This window comes from Aethalodelphis obliquidens, unplaced genomic scaffold, assembly GCF_003676395.1.
Source record: "Aethalodelphis obliquidens isolate GAN/ISIS:26980383/991018 unplaced genomic scaffold, ASM367639v1 scaffold1, whole genome shotgun sequence".
NCBI lineage: Eukaryota > Metazoa > Chordata > Mammalia > Artiodactyla > Delphinidae > Aethalodelphis > Aethalodelphis obliquidens.
In genome coordinates, this window is record NW_020837945.1 from 69,738,754 (window position 1) to 69,761,465 (window position 22,712).

Genomic DNA, 22,712 nt, shown 5'->3' on the forward strand with positions numbered 1-22,712 from the left:
ATTTCCCAAACTTACATGATCTGTGACCTTGAAATCCAATCTTTGCATAATACGCAATCAAGATTTTCCCAGGATATGGTTTAGGAGAAGGTAATCTACTATAGATTTTCCAACAGGGACATGGTGGGGAGAGCTCTCTCGGGATAAGTCTACAGGAGTGGAGCTTATTAAGATTGGGCAGCACTGATCCTGAAGAACTAATGTTTATTTAGTGCCTGCTATATGCCAGGCAGTGGTTTGGGTTCTTTACCTACATGGATTTATTAAATCCTCACAACATCCCCATGAGGTTATTTAAAGTTGAGGAAAATGAGACTTCGGAAGACCCCCTCACGACTGTGAGTAGGTGTGAACTCCGGCTCTTTGACTTGAGCTTGGCTGTGGGAGGGAAGGAAAGTGAGGCCTCGGGTCAGTAGAAAGGTGAGCTAGCAGTGGCAGCTGCCGTTAAAACCTGCATTTTCCGAAAAGGCATTAATTGTAGCAATGATAGTCTATGTACTTAACTCATTGTAAAGTGCTTTCACTTCTTGAGAATTTTCAAGCACAGCATCCTCCCATAGGTTTTTGATACCTACTGTCACCAAAAGTCAGGGTATTGCTCTATTTAAATAAAATTCTAGCACCATCTTCAGCATCTAGATCAATTATCAACTCTGTGGGTATAATTACCACTGTGCGCTTAAAATTAACCTTAAGTGACCAGGCCACTGACCTTGGGTCATAAGTCAAGGAAGGAGGGACACTCTCCCTGAGTCGTCACAGAGTCCTTGCAACTTCTAAATTAAGAATACAATTGTATATCTTATGTGGAATGTCATGATCCGGGCTGTTGTATCATTTATTTGATTGCCGTTAAAGGAGAAGGGCCTATATATCGTGGGGGTGAGAGGGAGGGGATTGGAGGGAGATCCTGAGAGTGGGGAAGTGGAGGTTTCCTACAGCCAATAGCATTTATTGTAGGTGCCCAGGGCTCCAAATTCGCCTCTTTCTCTCTTCTTCCAAGTACTCTTTCCTCCTAGTCCTGCTTTCTTTAAAGCAGTTCATTTCCTTTCACCAGTCCTTGTCCTAGAATAGCTCATCAGAGTTTCTTCCCCCCACCCGTCAAAATGTTCCAGTGCGCCCCCGCCCCCCACCCCGGCCCTGTTCAGCCCATATGAGAAATGACTGTGTAAAGAACATCTCAACATCTGAAAACACTACCTCTGAAGACTTTGTACATTTTATTATTTAGTGTTCTCATGGAAAAGAGTCACATAATAAGTGTCTTTTAGAATTTCGTTCCAGAAATAAAAATTATATGAAAAATAGATTCCTATTTTAACATATTATGTTACATATAGTAATGAGCCAGATTCCTTCTCTTTGCTACAAAAAAAGATGTTTTCTTTCTGGCCTTGAAAAAAATGTGATCCTCACTTATAGCATTATATAATTTTTTCCTCTTTCTAATTTAGAAGTCATATTAAATCTATGTGTGTCACCTGCAGTTCTTCCAAAAATAGCAATAAGTATGATACTTACTGATTTGTGAGCACTGCATATTTGCATTTTGTGAGCCCAAATTGCATTATAATCACTGCGGTTCCATGATTAGATCAGGATACTCCAAAGATCAGGAGAAAGATGATTAGCTTCAAATGGGTATTGCTAGGAGTCTTCAAAACATTTTAAGTGACTTTTTCTCATTACTGAAGTAATACCCATTTGTTGTAGAAAATTTAAGTGGCAGGTGGACAAAAAATATCATCTGTGATCCTATCAATCATTAGCATTTTGGCCTTCCAAATATGACTTGCCAAACATTTTTTAATTGCACATATATATTTCTTTAAACCAAAACCAACATCTGTCTATGTCATTGAAGGGAGAACACAAATTACAGATATATAGACTCCATAACCAATTGTAATTATCATTGTAAGATGCTGCCAGAATTCTTGGACAAGAGGACTCAAGTAGTGTAAGTCAAATCAATAAAATTTACTTGTTCCAATGGTAGAGGTAGGCAACGGAATCATTCAGACCTACTTTATATCTCTTAATTTAATTTCTGAATTAATTTTTAAAATCAAAATTAAATAGAAAAGTATAGATCGAGAAGACCCACCCACCACTATCTTCATTCACCCTGTTCCTTCACCTGGTTTCCTATGGTAATGACTTTTTAAAAATATATTTGTGTTGTTTCCAACCGACTTTTATTTCAGACAGTACTGTGGTGAATGCTCTTCTTTATATGTCATTTCACATGTGTGAAAGTCTGTTTGCTCTTCTTTTTTTTTTTATTGAGGTATGGTTGATGCATAATATTATATAACTTTCAGGTGTACAACATAGTGATTCACAATCTTTAAAGGTTATACTCCATTTATAGTTATTATAAAATATTGGCTGTATTCCCCATGTTGTACAGTATATCCTTGTAGCTTTTTTTTTTTTTTGCGGTACGCGGACCTCTCACTGTTGTGGCCTCTCCCGTTGCGGAGCACAGGCTCCGGACGCGCAGGCTCAGTGGCCATGGCTCACAGGCCTAGCCACTCCGCGGCATGGGGGATCTTCCTGGACCGGGGCACGAACCCGCGTCCCCTGCATCGGCAGGCAGACTTTCAACCACTGTGCCACCAGGGAAGCCCTATTTTTTTTTTATATATAGTAGTTTGTACCTCTTAATCCCCTTTCCCTATCTTGCTGCTCCCCACTTTCCTCTGCCCACTGGTAACCACTAGCTTGTTCTCTATATCTGTGAGTCTGTTTCTTTTTTGTTATATTCACTAGTTCGTGGTGTTTTTTAGACTCCACGTATAAGTGATATCATATAGTATTTGTATTTCTCTGTCTGACTTACTTCACTTAGCATAATGCCCTCCTACTCAATCCATGTTGTTGCAAATGGCAAAATTTCATTCTTTTTATGGCTGAGTAATATTCCATTGTATATATACCACATCTTCTTTATCCATTCATCTCTTGGACACTTAGGTTGCTTCCATATCTTGGCAATTGTACATAATGCTGCTATGAACATTGGGGTGCATGTGTCTTTTCAAAGTAGAGTTTTCAATTTTTTCAGATATATACTCAGGAGTAGAATTGCTGGGTCATATGGTAGCTCTATTTTTAGTTTTTGGAGAATGCTCCATGCTGTTTTCCACAGTGGCTGCAGCAATTTGCATTCCCACCAACAGTGTAGAAGGGTTCCCTTTTCTCCCCACCCTCTCCAGCGTTTGTTATTTGTGTTCTTTTTGGTGATAGCCATTCTGACTGGTGTGAGGTGATACTTCACTGTGGTTTTAATTTGCATTTCTCTGATGATTAGTGATGTTGGGCATCTTTTCGTGTGCCTGTTGGCCGTCTGTATGTCTTCTTGGGAAAAACATCCATTCAGGTCTTCTGCCCATTTTTAAATCATGTTGTTTGTTTTTTTGATGTTGAGTTGTATAAGCTATTTATATATGTTGGATATTAATCTGTATTGGTTATATCATTTGCAAATATTTTCTCCCATTCAGTAGGTTGTCTTTTCATTTTAGGTAATGACTTTCTTTTTAACCACTTTATTGAAGTACGGTTGATGTAAAAAGCTGTACGTATTTAATATCACAACCTGATGCGTTGGGGGATAACTCTACACCCATGAAACCATCACCACCATCAAGGCCATAGACATATTTATCACCTCCCAAAGTTTTCTCCCCTATTATTATTATATAAGAACACTTAACATAAGATCTACCCTCTTTGCAACTTTTAAGTATACAATACATTATTGTTAGCTATAAGTATTATGCTATATAATAGATCTCCAGAACTTATATGGCATGACTGAAATTGTACACTTTGACCATTAGTTTCTTGGGTTGGAAATAAGAGTATATATTATTTACTTAGACAAAAGGCAGAATATTAGATACATTCTTCCACACCTTGCTTTTTTTACTTAACAGCCTGCCCTGGAGATCTTCCATGTGAAAACCTAAAAAGCTTAGCCATTTTTTATAGCTACATAGTATATGGTTCTGTGGATGTACTGTAGTTTACTTTGTCATCTATAGACCATCTTTTGCTGTTATGAACAGTGCCACAGTGAATCTACATGTATATACTTCATGTTACACACATGTGACTACAACTATAGGACATTTTCCAAAATTAAAATTGCAGAGGCAAAGATAAGTACATTTTTTATTTTGATAGATGTTATCAAATTGACCTGTGCAAAGATTATACCGTCTTCCATCTCCACCAGTATGTTTCCCCACAGCCTCATATTATTTTTTATTTGAAAAACTTTGTGTGATTTTTAAAAAGCAAATTCCATTCCAGTGATTCTGGCTTATTTGAGCTTATATTCTCTGAGCTCAAACCAATTGTTTAATACATTAATTCGAAGTTGGTATAGTCAACTCTTTATTATTTATTAAGATAGAAGGGAGCCATGGCTCAGATATCCACAATGGCAGATAATTCAGTAGTAATTCAATTCAGCTTTGAAATGTATTACGGCTTTTTCCCCATTAAATTTTCTTTCCCCACAATGTCAGCATTAGGAAACGTTAACTCGGTCTTTTAGCACAAACTGGGTACTGATGGAAGAAGAAAGTGAAAAATTGGAAAGAAGTCAGTGTAGGATTCAGAATTTTTCCACCTATCTCTGGGATCATAGATGATATTTATTTTGTTCTTTTGACACCTTTATCTGTATATTTTTAAATGTTACAACGTGCTCGGATTACTTGTGTAAAAAAATAGTCATAGTTACTGTTAAAATGAAATGCCCAACACAAGTATAATATTTCATTATTTTCAGCCTGAGAAGTGTAAACCCTTAAGGGAAACAATGTTAAGTAGCACTAATTAATCAATTAATAGAAATTTTAATGAAATTAGTTCCAACATATTTAAAATCGCTTGTTACCACGTGTTGCTTAGAGAGTAGAGAAGCCACGTGTAAATAATGGAGAGTTTACGAGGTTGGGATGACCTCAGTATAAGCCTCTGGCGGAGAGGGGGTCAGCAGTACAGAGATGTCTGATTTGGCCTTTCTCTCCCCTTGCAGCATCTTCCTCAAAGAGCTGGAGAAGTATGAGCAGCTGCCTGAGGATGTGGGACACTGCTTTGTTACCTGGGTAACCGACCTGAGCTTCTTCTCCTCCCACTGTCACATGGTTTCCAGGAATGCAGATGCTACCAGATGACATCACTGTTCAGTGCCTGAGCTGATTGGTGTCACTGAAATTCTAACACAGGACCAAGGGCTATAGAGTGGGGCCATGAGTAGATCTGAAAGAAGCAGTCTGTCCCTGAGGAGCAGAGCCCTCCTTGGGGAAGGTCCTTAGATGGTGTGTCCAAGCTCCACCTTAAGTTCTCAGAAACTTTCTAAAATTGAGATGTCAGGAGATTGGAACAAGACCCCCACCCTTGGCAGAAGAACTACTCCAGCTCCATCCACGAGTTGTTGTGTTTTCAGCAGGATGAGGATTAAGGAATTAGAACTTTAGAAATCCACCAAACCATTGTTTACATTTTCTTCCTTATTAGAGAACAGACTCCTTGGGTATCCATCCCAATTCTGACCTACAGGATGCAAATCTAGTCATTCTCTTTCTTGGGCCAAGTAAATGGGCTGAATTTACTAGGTTCTACTTATACAAACAGAAACATTATTGTCTGTTAGCATCTCTGTGCCACATTATCCTGAGTTCAGGTTCATGGTATGAGTGCCAGCATCTTGAGGGAAGTCCACCTAGTACAATAAGTGCAACTAAACATGGAAATCCTTCCCCAGGGCCAGGAGCTCTAATATTCAACAGTTAACTAATTATAACTTCCACTCAAAATGGGCTAATTACTTTTCCAAATGTCTTCACTCTTCAGAGAGTTTGTGCTCTTAACAGCCCTCTGGAATAGGCAGGGCTATGGTTATGTTTTATATCCTATATACGGAAACATTTCAGAGGAGCTAGGACGTTGGCTAGCCCATTGACATGTAATTAATCTCACAGCTCATCCCACAACTCAAGACCTGAGTTACTTCCGTTTTCTGAAACTATAACATTTGCTTCCTGGCACACTCTCATTTCTTAAGGAAGTCTCAGACTGCCATCTTATTTTGTGCTAATACATTTTTCGCCTCTAAATACGTGAGCCCATGCACAGTTCACATTAGTGCTGATAAATAATTTATGATCCCTTGCATGGCCAGTGTAGAGAAAAAATGAGATTGACCATTAAGTGAAGGTTTTGGGGGTTTTTTGGTATCTTGTTTCATACATACTGTGGATTTGCCTTACCATCAACCATAAGTATGGTTTATCAACATCTCCTAGGGATGATGAATGCCTCCCAGGTAGTATATAAACCCTAAAACTAGTTTCAGAAAACCTTTCATGATGGTGTAAAATAGGCACATTTTGCCAAGAATTATCCCAAAGTGACTTTCTTAAGTCTTATCATCTTAATTTATGAGTGTAGTGCAGGAGTAAAGGGTAGAAAGAGTTGTTTGCAATGTATTGAACAGCAACAGTTATTACCAAGAAGCCTGAAGGCAGCTGGCCTGGGCTCCACCCCTTTGTAACTATGGGAATTTAAAGTTACTTCACCAACCTTATGCCACCATTTTCACAATTGTAAAATGGGGATGATAATAATAGAACTCACCACATAGGGTTCTCATAAGGAACAAACGAGTTAATATATATAAAGAACTTGGGAAAGTGGTGGCATAAATGAAAGCCTGCTATAATTAAAACATAGCTAGGCTGCTTTCTTAGAAGAGGACGTCCCCAATGTGATATAGGCACGAGGATGGGAGCATTTCACAAATGGGAAAAGTGCTTGGTGGCCAAAGTACACACACCCTTTCCAGTGGAAAGGCTGTGAAACACTGACCCAGAGGATCCCAAAGACATGAGAAATGAATTTTCACCAAGCCATAAAATTCTTGACTTGAAGTAGCAATCTGGTTAGGACTCATTGTTCAGACCCTGCCCCAGAGGGTCCCCCTGCTTTCCTTTCCCCCATCATTGCTTCTGGGAAGTGGGGGATGGTAGCATAGGCGTTTAACATGCCCTACAAACTGCCCCCAGTGGAGACATTGTAGTTCTAGCAGATCTCCCTCTGAGATCACACTTCGTTTTCATTCTTTGACTTTCGTTTTCAGAGCAAATGCTGTCATTTTTCAAGATGGGAAGCGCAATTGTAGGTAATCCAAAAAGGGGGATAATCTCTCAGTAAATTCTGTCCAGCGTCAGGATACATGAGGATATGTGAATTGTTTTTTTTTTTTAATTCTATCTAGCACTGACTAGTATTAAAACGAGCTCACTTTCAGTGAGCTTTCTCCCCCTGATGATAGGAACAAAGCATCCCAAAGTTTGTTAGGGGACCACAGGCCCGATGAGCCCAGGACATTTGCCACGGATCATCCTGTATCACGCAATATCTGAGGGTTTAACTGCGCAGCCCTTGCTGGCAGTCAACAGAAGGGAGCAACTAATGGGTGCTGACCTATTATTGTTTTTGTTTTTTTTAGGCAGACAAATTTCAGATGTACGTCACCTACTGTAAAAACAAGCCTGACTCCAACCAGCTGATCCTGGAGCACGCAGGCACCTTCTTTGATGTAAGCTGTGAATTTCCATCCTTGAACCACTGATGAGCAGGTGGAAATTGCTCCTCTACTTTGAGGTCATGGGTTTTTAGCTATCCTTTGTTCCTCATTTTTCTTTACCAGCCCCTCCTAACCTCTCTCTCGTGGATAAAACGTGGAGAAAAACAAAAGCAGTGTTTATCTTTTGTTTTACTCCATCCCATCTCAAGTCCTGTGGTTTCGGATAAGGCGCATTTGCCTCCGTGCCTCCACACCGAATCCAGCTAGCCATAAATCTCACAAGCAGAGGAGGCGTGCTAGGATATTCCACTTCTGCATATATAGCTCCTCAAACGTAGGGGTTCCTCAGAATGTGCCCTCAGCCCAGCCACATCGGCATCACCTGAGAACTTGTTAGAAATATGGATTTTGGACCCCACTCTAGATCTATTGAATCAGAATCCCCAGGGCTGGAGCCCAACAATCTGAGTTTTAAGGAGCCCTCCAGGTGACTCCGATACCTGCTCAAGTTTGGGAGTCACTGACTACTCTAATGCGATTGTTTCAACCTTGACTGCCCATTGGAATTACCTGGGGAGCTTTGAAAAATAGTGATTAAGCTCCCAGCCCTGGTTTTGATATGATCAGCCTGGGTTTGGCCTGGGCATTGAGAGTTTTAAACATTTCCAGGTGAGAGTAACGTGCAGCCAGGGTTGAGCACTTATGCTGTGATGGAAGCCAAGAGAAGACTCAGAGCCGATGTACCTTGTCTGGTCCTCTGGTTTTGGGTGAGGATGCAATCCTGTTGGTGAATGATGGTCTATATACTGCTGGTCCCCAGAGAGTGACAGAATCAGACGGGTCACTGCAGGATGCACGGGAAGAACAGAGGGAGAAAAAAAAATGAGAATAAAAAGTGAAGTTCAGTGAGAGATAGGTGGCAGCAGTGATGGCCATTCTGGTAGTCATATCATTTTAGTATCTATCAATCTAACCTTCTGCCTACCTCATTCCATCTATAAATCTTTGAATGTCTACTGTATTCAAGATAGTGTGCCAGGCCCCGTGGGGAGTCAGACATTCAAACATGGTTCCCATACTCAAGCTTACAGAATAAACTTTCTCTGAGCATCTTTCTAGCCTGACCCTGCTATAACAGAAATGATTCTACAAGTGTCTTGTTGCTCAGTGAAGAAATGACACTTGAACGGGTAAAAGCCAGACAAGAAAAAACATACGTGATTTTTAAAAACGGAGTATTCCTATGGAAATTGTCCCAAAGTGGAATTTCTGAGGTTATATTTGTTTAAACAGAAAACCCAAGAAAAGTCTTTCTCTAACTTGGTATCAGAATTTATTGACTATCATCTGGGATGCCCTATAGCGCTATTATCTCTGCTTAATAATGTATTTCTCTTAAGACGTTTCTGGTTATTCATCAACAGTAACCAGAAGGGTCTTTTTGAAGTTTTAAATGCACTGTGTCCTGTTTTCCACTTCACATTTTTTCTGCCCACACAGGTGCGGGCGGGCACACAGGCCACACAGACACTCTTAGAAGTACTTCCTAGCCTTTAAAGGTCACGTGTTGCTTCCTGCGTGAATCCTTGCCTCTCTCTATGCGTGCAGTATCCTCTGTGTCTCTCTACGGCGTTTGTAACAATCTGCGTTCTGGCAGGTTAACGGTGGACCTTCCTATGACACACACCTCCCCCCACCTGGGAGTCCCTTGAGGTTGACTGATGGGTTGCCTGGCTCGTTTTGTACACGTTACAATGTCTGGTGCTAAACTGTGTTCTCCCCTAGCCCTACATTCCTCATATCCCTGTTTCTAGACTTCGACTTGCAGTCAGATATACTCCAAATTTCACACCCCACCCCCCATTTTCCAACGTCATGCCTGATGAGCCTCTACGTTAGTTGGGGAGGCCAGTGGAAGCCAGAAAACCAGACCAGTAGCAGTTCCTGGAGCTTGGCCCAGAGGTGGGGAGGGAGAGCAGTAAACCCTCCTGACTGTCCCCAAAGCATTCCAGAAAGCATCATCTTTGTAGCTTTCCCCCTTCCGTCAGAAGGGTTTCCCTAAATTCTACACCTAGAAACCATCTAGTTCAGGCCCTCCTTCTATAAGAGATAAACCCCCAATAAAGACAGTCTTATTATCCATTATTGTAAAGAGAGCACAGAAAATTCAAGTCCAAGAAAGACCCGTACATTGACATGATCTGGAATTTTCTACTCCAAACGTGGGAAGCGTGAGGCTGTGGTGTCTGGTGCATGTTGATTACTAAGCTTGGTTGGGCTGACCTCAAGCCTCCGGAGGCCGCCCCTTCCTCCCTGTCCACATGAAGCCTTCCCCGAACTGGCACCTTGTCAGAGCGGGAAGCCTGTCAAAGGTGCATTATTGCTTGTCCTCACCTGCCAAAGCCCCCAAGTAAACTCACAATGTTCATTTGCCCAAATAGGGTCAAGCTGTCCGCTGTTTGCCCATTTTCCTTGAATAAGTCCTGCTATAACTACACACCTCTAGGGAAGAGGCAAATGAGTGAGAAAATTGCTACTTTCTGGGATAGTTGGCGGAAAATGGAATTTTTTTTTTAATATTATTCCCTCTTTTTCACCCTCCTTCATAGCCTCGTAGCAAGTCCTATCTTGTCCGAGTTTTAAGATGTTTCTTGTAATCCTCCCAACGCTTTGTTCTCACTAATCTTTGTTTATGGCAAGCCCCCACATTACACACCTGGAGATACAGATGTATATTCTACATATATGTAAAGGGTACAATTTAATTGTTTAGTATACTCACAGACATGTGCAACTATTTCATCTTCTCATAAAGCAACCCCACGCCCTTTAGCTATCACCCCTCCACCTTATCCTCCTTCCTACTCCCCCAGCTCAAAGCAACCAATGGTCTATTTCCTATCTCTATAGATTTTCCTCTTCTGGACATTTCATTAAAAATGGAATGATATAATATGTGTTCTTTTGTGACTGACTTCTTTCACTTAGCAGGAAGTTAAGATTCAGCTATGTTGTAGCGTCTCAGTACTTCATTCCTTTTCATGGCCAAATAATATTCCATTGTATGACTATACTACATTTTGTTTTTTCATTCATCAGTTGATGGAGATTTGGGTTGTGTCCACCTTTTCACTGCTCTTAATAATACTGCTATGAACATTTTATACAAGTCTTTGTGTGGACATATGTTTTGATTTCTCTCAGGTATTTACCTAGAAGTGGAATTGCTGGATCATATGGTAACTGCGTGTTTACACACTCGGACCTTGGCAGTAATCTCTGAACTGGTCTCTCTGTCTCTATTTCCCAGCTTCCACCCTCTGTGTTGCTATTAGGCTTATATTAATCTTTCTGAAACATTGCTTTCACCATATGTTGCTTCTATTTAAAATCTACAATACTTTACCCCTGAGAAGCTCCCCATCACATCCTAATTCATGCTTCTAGCTCCACCCCATCAATGACCTACATCCATCTTCTCATCTAAGTGTATTTTCACTTTTCTAGAATCTAGGTGTGACCCTCTGTTCTGCTCAGGTATGGTCCTCATTACCATCTAAAGATACAATGATTATTTCCTGTGTGTTTTGGTTTATACATTTTCCCTTGATAGAATGCCATTCCTCCTCCTTTTCCCATCCAAGAGCAGTTTCTCATAGTTGTGTGGCCTTTTCCCTTTTCTCCTCTCTCCTTAACCCAGCCCACCTCCTCCCAGAAGACATACGTGCACATGGCCCTCTGTGTCTAACGGTGCCCATTTTTAATCCCTGTAGGAGATACAGCAGCGGCACGGTCTGGCCAACTCCATCTCTTCCTACCTAATTAAGCCCGTCCAGAGGATCACTAAGTACCAGCTGCTCCTGAAGGTATCTGCCCTCCCCTCTCTGCCACCCTGACCACACTGTTGACCAGGCCCAGGGAGTCCCAGCTTTGCCCAAGGATGGGAAAGCTTCCACCTGAAGACCTTTCCTCTACCTGGAGCAGAACTTCAGAGATGAGCCCACGCTGGCACTGCTGGTTCTAGACTGCATGTTCTATCCCATGAAATTCCAGATGCTTATTGGGGTGGGGGAGAGGAGAAATGGGAGCAGGAATGGACTGTGACTATTTTCACGTGCATCCACCACCGCACAGCTTTTAGTGACTGCAACCCCAGGCACTGGCTGGTACATAGAGTCTCTCCTGTCCTTTCCTTTTGGGCAGATTCCTCCTGGTGGACCCTGCTTCCGATGGGATCCGGGGTCAAGGTGTTAGGGGCAGTGCCAGTCTACGTGGGCAGTGGAGGCCCAGGGCAGCACCTACCATTGCCTTAATCTCCATGTTTGTCAAGACTAGGAGGTTTCAGAGAGGAAATGGTTAAAAAGTACATATTAAAACACAGTGGCGCTCTGCAGGATCCCATATGTTAGGGGTTCTTCTGGAGCCAGCCAAGAGATTTGGGTTTTTTCCAAAATCTTTTTCTTTGAAAGTCAAATAATCAAATTATGTAAAATACTGAGTGATTTGGGCTGATTCTTCTCAGAGAAGGACACACTGACAGTCTGAAAATATGACATTTCCCCACAGAAAGCCTGGGACATCAATATCATAGGCAGTTATATAACCTGTATCTATATTAATTCTTAATGTGCAAGCGTGGAGTTTTCCCTAAGTTTGAATATTTTGCTCGTCGCTCCTCAAATGCAAAGGATAAAAGCATAGGGAGAGGCATGTCATAAGTAGTATAGTTCCAGAGAAAATCTGTTGAAGTTCAGCTCTGTGAGATGCTTGCTGAACTTCACATATTCTATCTGCTTCACTAAATCTGAAAACCAGTCTAGTTTCAAATTTAGATTCTAGTCACGTTGGGGTGTGCCCAGCTTTCCAGTCTGTGGGGTCTTCCTGCCTTAGCACTTGTAGCTCCGTGATAAGAGGAGTGGGGGCAGCAGTGAGTCGTGCCCCGACCTCTCTTCTCACCTCTGGATCAGGGGAGGGCCCTGCACCATCCTTCTTCCCCTTCAGCCTCCTCCTTCAAGCCATCTCCTTCTTCGACTCCAGGAAGAGACAATGGGCTTCACTTCCAGGCCCTCCAGTCTCCCAACCCTGAAGAAATGACTTAGAGAATCACCACAGGGCATCACGCCCTTGGCCTTTATTGAGACTGGTATCAGAAATAACTATGCAGAACATCACGGCTGTTCGGGCAGAACTGCTGCCGGCATTTTGAGGATGCCATCCTGTCTGTTTTTGAATTTTCTTATATAAAGGCTCACAGAAATTCTCCTAAGATCTCGGAGTGGTGGCGAGAGGCTTCTCTTCTGAAAAATTGGTGTGCTTCCTACCTTTAAATCAGAAGAGCTTGAGGTCCTTCTTTGCCTTTGACTGTCAGAGAGTTAGCATCCACTTTTGTGGTTACTTGCAGGAATTTCTCCTTAACCAGATTTCTGTGTATAATTATCCTCTCCTTCTCTAGCCCACTTGATGCACGACGCTTCTAAATGATTTTTCTTGTGCCAGAAGATTTTTTTTTTTAATTTATTTTTGTGGTTTTCAAATTTAAGTATCCCAAAGCCTTTTCGGGAATTGCTGGGGTTGTGCATTGAAAAAACAAAACAAAACTGGCATGCCCACCCACACTGCCAGGGTCTTAAATCAATGAAGATGCAGTTCGAAAAGAAATATAGTTTGTCACCTCTCCCTGTTAATCCCATAAGGCTGAAGTTCCTGGGATGAATTTTGTGACATGGACAAGGGAGGGAAGTAGAGGATGGATGGGTTTCCCTGTGTTTTGCTTTAGGCAGATGGAGGGGTGGGCTCTGGGCCTTCATTCTGTAACTGGATGTTTTAGGAAGAGAGGACCGTGCAGGTAACTGAGAAGGGAGACAGTGAAGTAGGGGGAATTTGTTGTAGAGACATTGAAAATTATTTGGGACAAAAAAGAGTTAAGATAAATTTGACCTCTTTTAAATGTGCTGGTAGCAGAGTGCTTGCTGAGTAAAAGAACAATAGTTTGCTTTTACTATAAATAAATAATATGGGATTTATGTTCTTATTCAAGTTAGTTTTATTCCGAATAAATTAATACTTAATTATCAGTATCCTCTGGGGTTCCTCCCTTTAAGTGTTGCATGAAAGTGAAAGTCAGAGTGTTCGGTTGTCTGCATGTAAATCTGCTACAGCTGTCCTTGTGGAGTCTAAATTAAATATGCTGTCGTAAACCATAGCAGGGATCTGAGGAGAACTCATTGGTTTTGCTAGTTGATCGGTGGACTTGTCAGATTACTTTGGGAGGTTAAACTAATAGGTGTTTTCTGTTGCAAACTGAAGCATATTTCTTTCTTTTTCTTTTTGGCTGAGTTCGGTCTTTGTTGCTGCGCGCGGGCTTTCTTTAGTTGTGGCGAGAGGGGGCTACTCTTCGTTGCGGTGCACAGGCTTGTCGTTGCGGTGGCTTCTCTTGTTGCGGAGCACAGGCTCTAGGCACGCGGGCTTCAGTAGTTGTGGCATGCGGGCTCATCAGTTGTGGCTCGCAGGCTCTAGAGTGCAGGCTCAGTAGTTGTGGCGCGTGGGCTTAGTTGCTCCACGGCATGTGGGATCTTCCTGGACCAGGGCTCGAACCCTTGTCCCCTGCATTGGCAGGTGGATTCTTAACCACTGTGCCACCAGGGAAATCCCTGAAGCATATTTCTTATTTTTGTCTTATGTTTCTGCCTAGAAGTTCCTTTGATGATGTATGAGAACAGGTTGGGAGGATCAAAATTAGGAAAGGATGGGGAGAATCAGAGAACTTCAGGTTGGCAGAAGTAAATACAGCTTTCTGAATGATGATACTATTATACTGACTGGAACCAAGGACAGAGCTGAGAACTGATCATGTCTACCTCCCAAACATGTACTCTGGGCAGTTCACCTCTTCTTTGGACACTCAAAGCTCTCTTCTTCATATGGAAATGTATCCAAGATGACACAAAGGCTTGGATTCTCATATCAGATGCTCATTAATCAGATAATCTTACCAAGTATAAAGCTTTACTAATAATTTCAAAGATACAAATAATCCCAAAACAGAGGTAAAGCACAGAGAGAAGATCACCAATAGCTCCAAGTCCTTTCTTACAGCATCAGGATGTACTGTGGCCCTGATTAACAGGCAAGGTTTCTAAATGATGTATGTCGCATCCTATCACTTACCCTGAAGAGAGCCATTTTGGTCATGAAATGTAATCACTTTTTACTTAGACAGTTGTGTAACTTATGTGATATTGCCCATGGATTCTGTGTTTGTTTACCATGAGAAGTCCTAGACAGACCAGATATATCCTACTAACAGCACTCCATAAATAAGTACTCTCCTGCTAGCAAGTACTACTAGTTTGTCAAGAGGTCTGTCATTAATGTGTTTATAAGGTTTGATCTTGTCAACTTCTTTCTTTCCTGGAAATGCATCCCCACCCATCCACCCATTCCCTGCCTTCCCTTACACCATTCCCTCTCTCCTCCACAGAAGGAGAGAGTATGGATTGTAGATCTCTTAACCTTTTCCTTCCCATTGTCCAAGTGAGCAAGATACGATAACCCTGATAGGAACAATGAAAGCCAGCATTCTTCTGGTTTGGGTGAAATCATTCCGAGTGGCCTTTATGGTTACTAAAACAGTTGGAAATTATCTTTTCTCCATCCACCAGATACTATATATCTTTTATGGATATAGTAATGACCTAGTCTCCAATGAGGATGTAAAAGAGGGGACACGCTCCAGGAGGACAGGTGGAAGACAGGTTGGCATGGTGGATGGAGTACCTGGATTTGGGTTCAGGAGACCTGGATTCAGGCTCCTGCATGGCCTCTAGTGAATTCTATAACCTGGGGGAAATCTCTGTCCCTATTAATCACAGTGTCCTCATCTGACAACGCAAGGACTAATCCAGAATCCCGTCTATTGGCCCCAGGTTAGGAACTCCTGATCCATATGATCTAAAAATCTTTGATAACTGAACAACTATGCCTGTAATGTCCATAACCCCAAGTTGCTCCCAGTATGGTGGAAGTCATTCAGGCAGTAGAGGTGTGTAAATAAAAGTGGTGCTGGCAGTAGGCATGCAGCGATGTATGAGCACCGTGTGTCCTTCGCACACCATCTGTCTCCTCTTTATGATCACACAGCACTGCACCTCTGTTCATGTGTTTTGCCAGGGGTATTCCCTGACCTCCAGGAGGTCAGTCGAGTGACAGAGAATGCCCTAGTTGCTGACTTCTAGTGCCAGCCATTTGGGAGTTGGGTTGAATTGAGTTAGTTTGGATTAGACTGAGCTGAGGAAGCTCGGCCTGGGAAAAGCATGGTGGTTGAATTCTTTGGAGATAACCATTCCACCCCACCCCACTTTCCTTATGCCTCAGAGGGGACCATTACAGAGAATGAAGCTGGTGTATAAATCCTTGAGGAAATGGTATATAATTGCCTTGAGGGGTTAGGTAGCGGGATGGTGGGGAAGCTGGGGGAAACGGTTCTCAATGTATCTGGACTTTTTTCGCAGGAACTTTTAACTTGCTGTGAAGAAGGGAAAGGGGAGCTCAAGGATGGCCTGGAGGTGATGCTCAGCGTCCCAAAGAAAGCCAATGATGCCATGCACGTCAGCATGCTGGAAGGTAGCTGTCCTCTCAGCCTCCTCAGGGGAGCCGCCTCCTTTCCTAAGACCATGAAGCTTGTGTCATGGGAGGGAAGTGGCATGAAGTCAGGCAAGGGGCCAAGCTAGAAGAGAGGAGAAATGGCAACTTGTTACATAGGTCCTGGGGAAGCGTGCGAGGAGATCCACAGGGGCTAGCTCAGCTAACACCTGCCTCCAGGCCTGTGCCGAATCAAATATGTGGACAACTTGCTGCCTGAGAGGTAGAGTAGGACAGGCTGTCATCCTTACTATAAATGTGCTAGAGCCCCTGACCCACAGCAGCCCTCTTCCTCTGCATAACATTTGCACTGCGTTTGTCATCAGAATAAGTAGAAATCCTGCACATACACACACCCACCGTCTTTAGCCTTGCGCCCTGCTCTTTTTTTATATACTAAAATATACATAACATAAAGTTTACTGTCCTAACCATTTTGAAGTGTACAGTTCAGTTGCATTAAGTACATTCACGTTGGTATGCAGCTACCCTCATGCCCTTCCTAGCTGGTAAGGAAAGTCCAGCCAGCTAAACCTGATAGGACTTTGCTGAAGCACGTTCATCGGCTGGAACCATGCTCTTGGGACCCAGAAACCTGGTAGAGTGAGACTCCAATAAGTGCTCCTAACACCGCAGAACAGAGCAGATATGGGCAGAGCAGCCTCTTTGGGGTGGAAACTGTTCGATGTGTTAATACTCAGTATCCCAGTCTGGGCTGACAAACAGGTGAGATAAGGAAGGTGAGTCTACTCCGTTGTACACGGTAAACCTGTGGGGTATTTCCTCTCTTCTGGTCTCCATCACCCCCCACCACTTGCCCCGCCCCAACGCCATCTAAAAGACTTGGTCTGGTTTCAGTACTTCCTGGGCCACCCTTAGCACAGGAAGCCCCACTTCTTCATGCAAAGGAGCCCTGATTACCTGCTCTAGACTGAGCCCTGACCATCTGAACATTCCTAGTGTCACACTTTCTCCACCTCTTCTTTTCTGTTTGCACCTACTCCCCACGCCCACCCCCCACCCCTGCATGTCCGGCTCTGTAAGTACCCTCTCCTCCGGCCTGTCCCTGACCTGTATTCCGGATCCAGCTACTCAAGGGCTGCTCTGTGCACCAGCAGCAGCAGCACCTGGGAGCTCGTCAGAGCGCAAATTCATGGGCTCCACCCCATCCCTACTGAATCCCGGTCTCTTGGGAGTGGAGGAATGGGCAGGAATCTGTGTTCTCATAAGCAATCTAGGTGATTCTTACCCACACTAAAGTTTGAGAACCTCTGTTAAAGTGGCATGAATATAAATTGTTGAAGCCTTGTGCACCACGCAGTATAGGAGCGATCCTAGGAAGAGTCCTAGGAATGGAACGTAAGAAATGAAGCAACAACAAATGGAGTAGAGTCAAGGGCACTCGGGCAGGCAGCGTTTGTCCTCAGCCCCACTCCGAGCTCCAAGACAGGGACAGTGGGAGCTGTGGAGGGAGAAGGAGAGATGGGGTTTACTTTGCAGGAGGTCCCCGGCTGACAGTGGGGCTGGGGGAGGCTGCACAGGAGCTTTGCAGGAGGTTCCACTGATACTGGTTCTGGAGAGGAGGCCTGGGTGTTTTTTAGGGTTCGACGAGAATCTGGACGTGCAGGGGGAGCTGATTCTGCAGGATGCCTTTCAAGTGTGGGACCCCAAGTCGCTGATCCGGAAGGGGCGCGAGCGACACCTGTTCCTCTTTGAGATCTCCTTAGTTTTCAGCAAGGAGATCAAAGACTCTTCAGGACACACAAAATATGTTTACAAGAACAAGCTACTGGTAGGTGGGGCAGGTGGGGTCAGATGAGACTCTCCATTTGCATAGTGCCCTTGGGCAGGAAGGGGTCTTGAACACTCCGCTCATCTCTCCCCTGGCGCCACACCAAAACCATCCTGGACAAATGAAAATGCGTCCTAGTTGGAAAGCGCCCCCTCAACTCCCACCTTTGCATCTTAGCGTTCACCGTTCTTCTTCCAGTTGGCTTTGGGCGCCTCCCTCTTCACCTTCCCTCCCTGCTACCTGCTCATCAGGCACGTGCCTGTAGGTCCTTGCATCCTGGGTAGAACAGAACATCCGATCTGTTTAAGTTTGATTGACAGAGCCCCTCCCTCGGTCCTCTCCTCTCTGTTGCCTTTCCCTTCCCAACCCCAGCCCTAAGTCTCCCCACTGCCCTCCCCTTCCCCGCCTCTCACAGGCATTTCCTGTCTACAGACCTCAGAGCTGGGTGTGACGGAGCACGTAGAGGGCGATCCCTGCAAATTCGCCTTGTGGTCTGGGCGCACCCCATCCTCAGACAATAAAACAGTGCTGAAAGTAAGTACTGCTCTCTGCTGGGCACAAGACCAAGGTTGGGGATAGCTGAAGGGAACGCGGAGGGATGTGGGCAGGATCCACCTGAAAGCTGGGGCCTGGAGACTCCACCGGGCCACTGGGCTTCTCTCTCTCTCGGGAAGGGTAGCTTCACATGGGTGTTGAGATGCAAATTCTATCATGAAAGTAGCCTGAAATCTCAAGATGAGTCATCTCCTAAGTGCAGGCACCTGCTGGAGCATGGCGGGAAGAAGGCAGGGAATGGCCTCAACAGGGCCCACGTAAATACGTCCTGTCCCTATGGCTCCTTCAAGTGGCAAGGACAACAAATGACCCTTTGGTAAACGGCACCTTGATTTGCTCCACATTCACTCCACATTTTTTTTCCTGAACACCTTCCACATATAAGGTATTCTGCTCAGTGCTGTGGAGGATAACTCTGTATGGGATATGAACCCAGTCCTCTGGGAACTTATGTTCTAGGAGCTCTAGTGAATCATACTAACATGGGAACTATGCTGATTGAGAGGAGTGTTGAGAAGGGGCCTTAAGGAGTCACCTCAGCTCCCCAGGGTGCACGTAGCCTGGGAACTGAGTCAGTGCCCGTGGTCCTGTTAGTGTAACCGAGGAGAGATCCTGCACATGGCGCACCCACCAGTCACGTGCTTACCAGGGAAGTGCCCATCCCCAAGGAGGAGATGGGCCAGCCCGGACCAAGCTTCACACCTGTTTACTCTGAATGCCAGCATAGCTGCTACCTGACGTGAGGCAGAAGTACCTGAAAAAACTTCCATGAAGACAAATGGGGTGTTCATGGATTGGTAGCAATGCCTTCAATGAACAGGTTTACTGGGCTAAAAACCCAGGACTGACTTTCAATCAGTACAAGCCAATGTAGCCATATAGGTGTTGAGCCTCCTGACGTATATCCAGTTATACCAGTTGGTAAATGGCCGCTGCCTCCAAATGCCCCCTTGCTGCCCCTCCTGTGCTCCCCAGACCTCCTCAGAATCTAGTAACTGAAGTGTTAACCCTTGGCCCAGCAGGGGCAGTTATCAGTGCTGGTCAGTGCCTCCCAGGTTATTAAATACTTTGAAAATCATCCCGTAGAAATCTACATTGAGTCTTGGGGTCATAGCCCTGTTCTAGGAGTTGGAGAAGCATGTCCCTGGGATTGAAGAGTCACAAGTATAAAACGAGAGAAATAAACCCCTCCAACGTTTGGTATCCTTGAAGATGATGGATTAAGCCTGCAAGAGGAGGGTTGAGAACTGTCTCAGTGGATTGAAGGGAAATGGGATTCTCACTCTCTCTCCCTGTGGCACTCCAGGCCTCCAACATAGAAACCAAGCAGGAATGGATCAAGAACATACGCGAGGTGATTCAGGAGAGGATCATCCACCTGAAAGGAGCTTTGAAGGAGCCAATCCAGCTCCCCAAAACACCAGCCAAACAGAGGAACAATAGTAAGAGGTAACCAGCGTCTCTGCCCCCAGCACAGCCTCACAGGCTTCCGGGAGTGGGGGTGGGGTGAACCTTTGCTTCCACGGGGGCGGTGCACTCTGCAGGCGGCACCCCTCTCTGTGACACCCCACTGAGTTCTACCTAAGAGGAGTCACCTTCTCTTTAAGCATCTCATTACTGTTACTGACAGTTACATTCAGCAGGGCTTCCCTGGGCACCTGTCCTCTGATAAACACGGTGCTGGGTGCCTGGGGAAGATAAAAGGAAGTGTAAGATGAGTCCATTCCCTCAAGAACCACCTGACAGTCACATCTCACACGTGGAATAGTTAGACAAGAAGAAGCAGGACCACCCGTAGGGACAGGAAATGCTGCAGGCATCAAGGAGAGGGGACTTTGGATGAGCACTGGAGTGAAGTGTCTGGGGAAAGCTTTGGGAAGGAGGTGGCTTTGAGTCGGGGCTCTCTGGGCTGGCTAGACAGCCAAAGGACTGTAATGTGGGCGTGGTAGGTGGGACTGTCACTGCAGCTCTTACTGCAAGCCCCAAGAGTCCTCGTCTTCATTCATCTGAGATAAGCAATATGATGGGGCAGAGGAGGACTTATTTTTTATATCTGCATCTCCCTGGGCCCTTCTGAGTCTGAGTTTTCCTAAGACCAGTGGATGACTGCTTGAGTATCTCCTTCTCGAGTCTCCGTGCTACAGTCACCTACAATGACTCTCTTGGAGGGCACTTCAAGAGAAAGCATATAAAAGCTTCATACCAGTTTTGGAAAAGAAAAAACAAAAACAGAGTTATGGAGGTGATGGATGTTGGTGATAACAGGCTGTCCTCTCCTCTCCTATTCATGAATGGATTAAATTCAGGAGATTTTAGTTGACCCTTTGGTGCCAACCAGGCTACACAGGCTTGGGAGCCACCAAGGGAGGTGGTAGCCAAAAGAAGGGTGTGGCTGAGGTAGAGAGAGATTCCTCCAGGAGGCAGGAGCCCCAAGACCAGCATGACCAGGATAAGGTCCCCTCTCGGTGCTGAAGGAACAATTATAACCCCTCCCTAGAGGGGTTATTTTGATTTCAGTTGCCTTTGTCCAGAGTCCAGGTAAGGGGCAGACTTAGTTGAGCTCTAGAGACAGACCCTGCTGTAGGAAGCCTCTACTTCAATAAAGAAGAGAGAATGGAAACAGTTATAAGGAATTGAAGGTCCAGGACCATGGTGGGAAGGATATTCAGGTGAGCTTATCTAGGGTTACTCTGCAAGAAAGGCCCCTTTTTCCTATAGTAGGAGAGTTTGAGCATCTCTAGAACATGGGATGGACATATCTTGGAAATGCCTCACACCTTTTCTTGGTCATTGTCCTGTGATGAGAGGGGGAGAAACCTTGGCAGTCTCCGCAGAGAACAGCCAGCCATTGTGTTATTTCATTAGCTTGGCTCCCTGCATATGGGGACAGAGTTTACAGAGGAGTGGACTGGCTTGGGTAATGCAACCGACACACCTGGTTGGGCTCCCCACATCCCCCAGAACTGGCCTCATCTGGTGTGGACCAGAAGGGCCTGCAATGGGCCAGAATAGTGGGAAGCAGAACGTACAGCCAGCTCTCAACTGTCTACAAATGGTGGGGAGCACTGGTCCAGATATCTGAAACAACAGATGATCTGAAACTCCTTTATTTTTGGTTTTGAAATACATCACATGATTTCTTTCTACAGTAGATCTTCCTTCCTATGAATCTGTGGCTTATATTATTAAAATAAATTGGCATTTCCCAAGCCCACAAATGGTGGTGAGAGAACAATTGACTTAGAAGTGTTCTGGGTGGGAGAAAACACTTTTTATGACTAGCAGACCCAGTGTATGTATACTGGCATCCCATGTATGCCCACATGCACACGCGTGTCCACACACACTCACACTCCAGATTGTAGTTATTTAGACTCTGAGATTCGGTATATGGGATATGTTGCCCATGTGGTAACACTGTCAGGCACTGAGTTCCCATTTCCCCTAAGGCTATACTTCTCCATAAGCAGTATCACGGGTGTGACTTTCACAAAGACCTCCATAGGAAGAGCTGTCACTTCCTGGGCTGGTTTATCCAACCCCCGGCCCACATCTCCAGTTTTTCCAGACACAGACTCTTCAGCCTTCACCAGTTCCCAGGCATCTAATCCCCGTTGGCCAGAGCTTTGGGTTCAGTGTAGGATTGGGACCCAGTTCTAAAGCTGGAGAGTTGAGGGAGCATGTGAATGGGACAGCAGTGTGGTCCAGGGGCCCAGGCAGGGGTCCAAACGTCAGGAGTGCACTTAGGAGACTATCTTATCAGACACTCAGGAGCACAGCTGGCTCAAAAGCTGCTGCAGAATCTGTGACCGTCCTCTTATCTTTGAGAAGATGCCTTGGTCTTCTGTGTTAATAAGAAATCATCATAAATAAGTATGAGATCACCAAGACCCACCAAAATGAAGGCAATAAACTCCTCCAGAGCCAGAAGTTGAGGGTCCGACCTTCCCAAGGATAATCTCCCCTGGGGAAGATGTCCCACCCCATTTTCTTGAGCAAAAGAAACACAGGTCAAAAAGATATCTTCTCAGTTCTCTTTATAAGCCAGCTATAAGCCACCCCCACCCTGTTACAGCATATACAGAAAATCTGTTTGAATACCCTGAACTCTGGGAC

The 22,712-nt window shown here is 44.5% G+C and overlaps 1 protein-coding gene across 7 annotated transcripts in view; it reads left to right on the forward strand.

The window, feature by feature from the left end:
- The window catches only part of KALRN (kalirin RhoGEF kinase), a 637,474-nt gene that overhangs the window by 410,475 nt on the left and 204,287 nt on the right, over window positions 1-22,712 (forward strand). For all 7 annotated transcript variants that reach the window (XM_027106834.1, XM_027106844.1, XM_027106853.1 and 4 more), the window contains exons 26-32: window positions 5,057-5,126; window positions 7,532-7,621; window positions 11,383-11,475; window positions 16,120-16,231; window positions 17,851-18,041; window positions 18,474-18,575; window positions 19,903-20,045. In XM_027106834.1, the coding sequence (XP_026962635.1) occupies window positions 5,057-5,126; window positions 7,532-7,621; window positions 11,383-11,475; window positions 16,120-16,231; window positions 17,851-18,041; window positions 18,474-18,575; window positions 19,903-20,045 (801 nt within the window). The remainder of the gene's footprint in view (window positions 1-5,056; window positions 5,127-7,531; window positions 7,622-11,382; window positions 11,476-16,119; window positions 16,232-17,850; window positions 18,042-18,473; window positions 18,576-19,902; window positions 20,046-22,712) is intronic.